This window comes from Charadrius vociferus, unplaced genomic scaffold (genome assembly GCF_000708025.1).
Source record: "Charadrius vociferus isolate BGI_N301 unplaced genomic scaffold, ASM70802v2 scaffold616, whole genome shotgun sequence".
Taxonomy (NCBI): Eukaryota; Metazoa; Chordata; class Aves; order Charadriiformes; family Charadriidae; genus Charadrius; species Charadrius vociferus.
In genome coordinates, this window is record NW_009648690.1 from 27,536 (window position 1) to 29,746 (window position 2,211).

The following is a 2,211-nucleotide window of genomic DNA, read 5'->3' on the forward strand; positions in this document are numbered from 1 at the left end:
TCTGAGGAGTTGAGGAGCTGCTGGCCCCCCAGCAGGTCTTTCTGCAGGAGAGGACGGGGCGGGGGGGGCGTCAAGGCAGCAGTGGGTGGGATGGGGAGCAGAGCAGGGGGCATGGGACCCCAGCTCCCCCCACCCCGTACCTCAGCTGTGGGGAAGAGAGGCAGTGCAAATTGTATCAGGCCCTGGATCTGGATCTGCATGGTGGTGAGTGAGCGCTGGAAGACGGTGAGAGCCTGCAAGGGGGGAGCACGGAGCGGTCATGGAGCTGCCCAAGGCCACCCCCGTCCCCAAGCAGCGCAAAGTGGGGTGCCAGCTCCCCCATACCTGCTGGAAGGGGTTGCTCAGGCTCTGGTCACAGTACAGGTAATAATGAACCACCTCTGCAAAGCAAACGGGAGACGTGGGTGTGAGCACCCCGGCGGGCAGAGAGCAGGCCAGGGCGGGCAGCACGGCAGCGGCGAGCTCCGCACGCCCCCCATCCCCCACCCCAAACCTCCACACAGGTTTTGGGGGAGCACTGGGGTCCCTGCCCTCAGCTCATCTCCGCGCCATGCCCTGGGACCAGCCCTCACCCGCGCTGATGTCGCTCTCTGTCTGGTTCATGATGAACTTATCCGGAGCTACGCAGAAGTCGCTGGTGCCCTGTGGGGACAAAAGGGACATCGTCGGGGCTCGGAAGGACGGGACGGGCACCCGCAGTGCTTGGCTCTGCTGCGGCACAGCCGGTACCACCCCTCCCCTCCCGGCCCCGCTCACCCACGCCGCCGCCGTGTCCACGGCCATGGAAGCCCAGCTGAGGATGAGGGTCAGCAGCCCACAGCACAGCATCCTGCGGGGAGAGGGGTGAGCACGCCGTGGGTCTGGCTCTGTCCTCCCTCCCCCGGCGGCTCCGGCACCGCCGAGCCCAGCCACGGGCTACTCACGTGGTAAGGAGGCAGCGGGAGCGCTTGGCCAGCCCCAGGCAGGCCAGGAGGCAGACAGTGAGGACGAGGATGAAGAAGAGGAGATAAGCCAACCACCTGGGGGCAGAGAAAGGCTCCGTCAGGCGTGCCCACCTCCCCCAGCCCCACCGGGAGACGCTCCGACAGCCCAGCGCCATCCCACAGCCCCTCTTACCGGTAATACTCGACGTAGGAGATGTGGCCAGCCAGCGTGGTGAGGGCGGCGTGAGGTCGGCGCTGGCGCCCCGCCAGACGGGCAGCCCCGAGAGCTGGAGGACGATGCTGCCGGCCAACTGCTGCATGAACTTGAGGGTCTGCAGGTAGTCCCCCCGCGCGGCCAGGAGCTCGTTTAGCCGCGCCAGGTGCTGCTCCAAACCCACCTGCATCTGCAGCGTGGTGCCCGCCACCTGGGGACAACGGGACGGTCGGTCCCACCGGGACGGCACTGGGGTCTTCCCCACTGTCAGACCCGCACCCGGCGGAGCCGTTCGCCCCATCCGTAGGAAGCCAGCCCCACATCAACCCCGCGTGCTCAAGCTGGATCCATCCTCTGGGACGGCCCCGCCACAGCCCTTCCCGGCCACAAAGGCCCCATTCTGCAGGGTGACGTCACCCTCCCATGCTCGGTGTGGCATGGCCGCCCCGGGGGCTCGGCCAGCAGCGCAGGACGTCTGGATCCCTGGATGCATCCAGGGATCAGCTGGATGCGTCCCTCCCCAGTGCTTTAACCAGACCCAGGATGGGGGATCAACGCGACCCTGGGGGAAATGGAAGGTGTGGGATGGGGGGACCCTTCCCCGCGGCCCTACCAGCGAGTCGATGCCGGTCAGGGTGTGGTTGGCATGGTCCAGGGCATAGAGCAGCTGGTACACCCCATCGTTGGTCTCACTGTTCCCGTAGAAGCCGATGCCGACAGCCGTGCTGTGGGCAGAGAGGGGACCCCCCGATTAGAGGGGAGGGAAACGCTCACCCCAACATGGGTGCCTTGCCTTGGGGTGACACCGGTGGGACAGGGGATGCTTCCCGGAGCATCCTGGTTTTGGGGGATCTCCATCCGTGGCAAGGTGAAGCCAAAGCAGATGGGACAGGGACAGCACCGTGATGGGGATGTGCTCCCCACCGGTGCCCACGGGGTGTCGGGACACTCGAGCCCGGAGTTGCTCCGTGGGCAGGACATGGCGGGTTTGAAGCAGCTCCTGCCAAACCCCAAGAGATTGAGGGCGGAGGGGCCGGGCAAAGCAGATTAGGGGAATCCGCTGGAAGTGCCGCC

General features: G+C 66.7%; 1 protein-coding gene across 1 annotated transcript in view; it reads right to left on the bottom strand.

The window, feature by feature from the left end:
* TTYH2 (tweety family member 2) overlaps positions 1–2,211 on the bottom strand; it is a 5,660-nt gene that overhangs the window by 3,261 nt on the left and 188 nt on the right. The window contains 9 exon segments of the mRNA XM_009886540.1: positions 1–41; positions 141–233; positions 325–380; positions 573–642; positions 757–829; positions 924–1,019; positions 1,117–1,160; positions 1,163–1,348; positions 1,751–1,862. Coding sequence (XP_009884842.1) covers positions 1–41; positions 141–233; positions 325–380; positions 573–642; positions 757–829; positions 924–1,019; positions 1,117–1,160; positions 1,163–1,348; positions 1,751–1,862 — 771 coding nt within the window.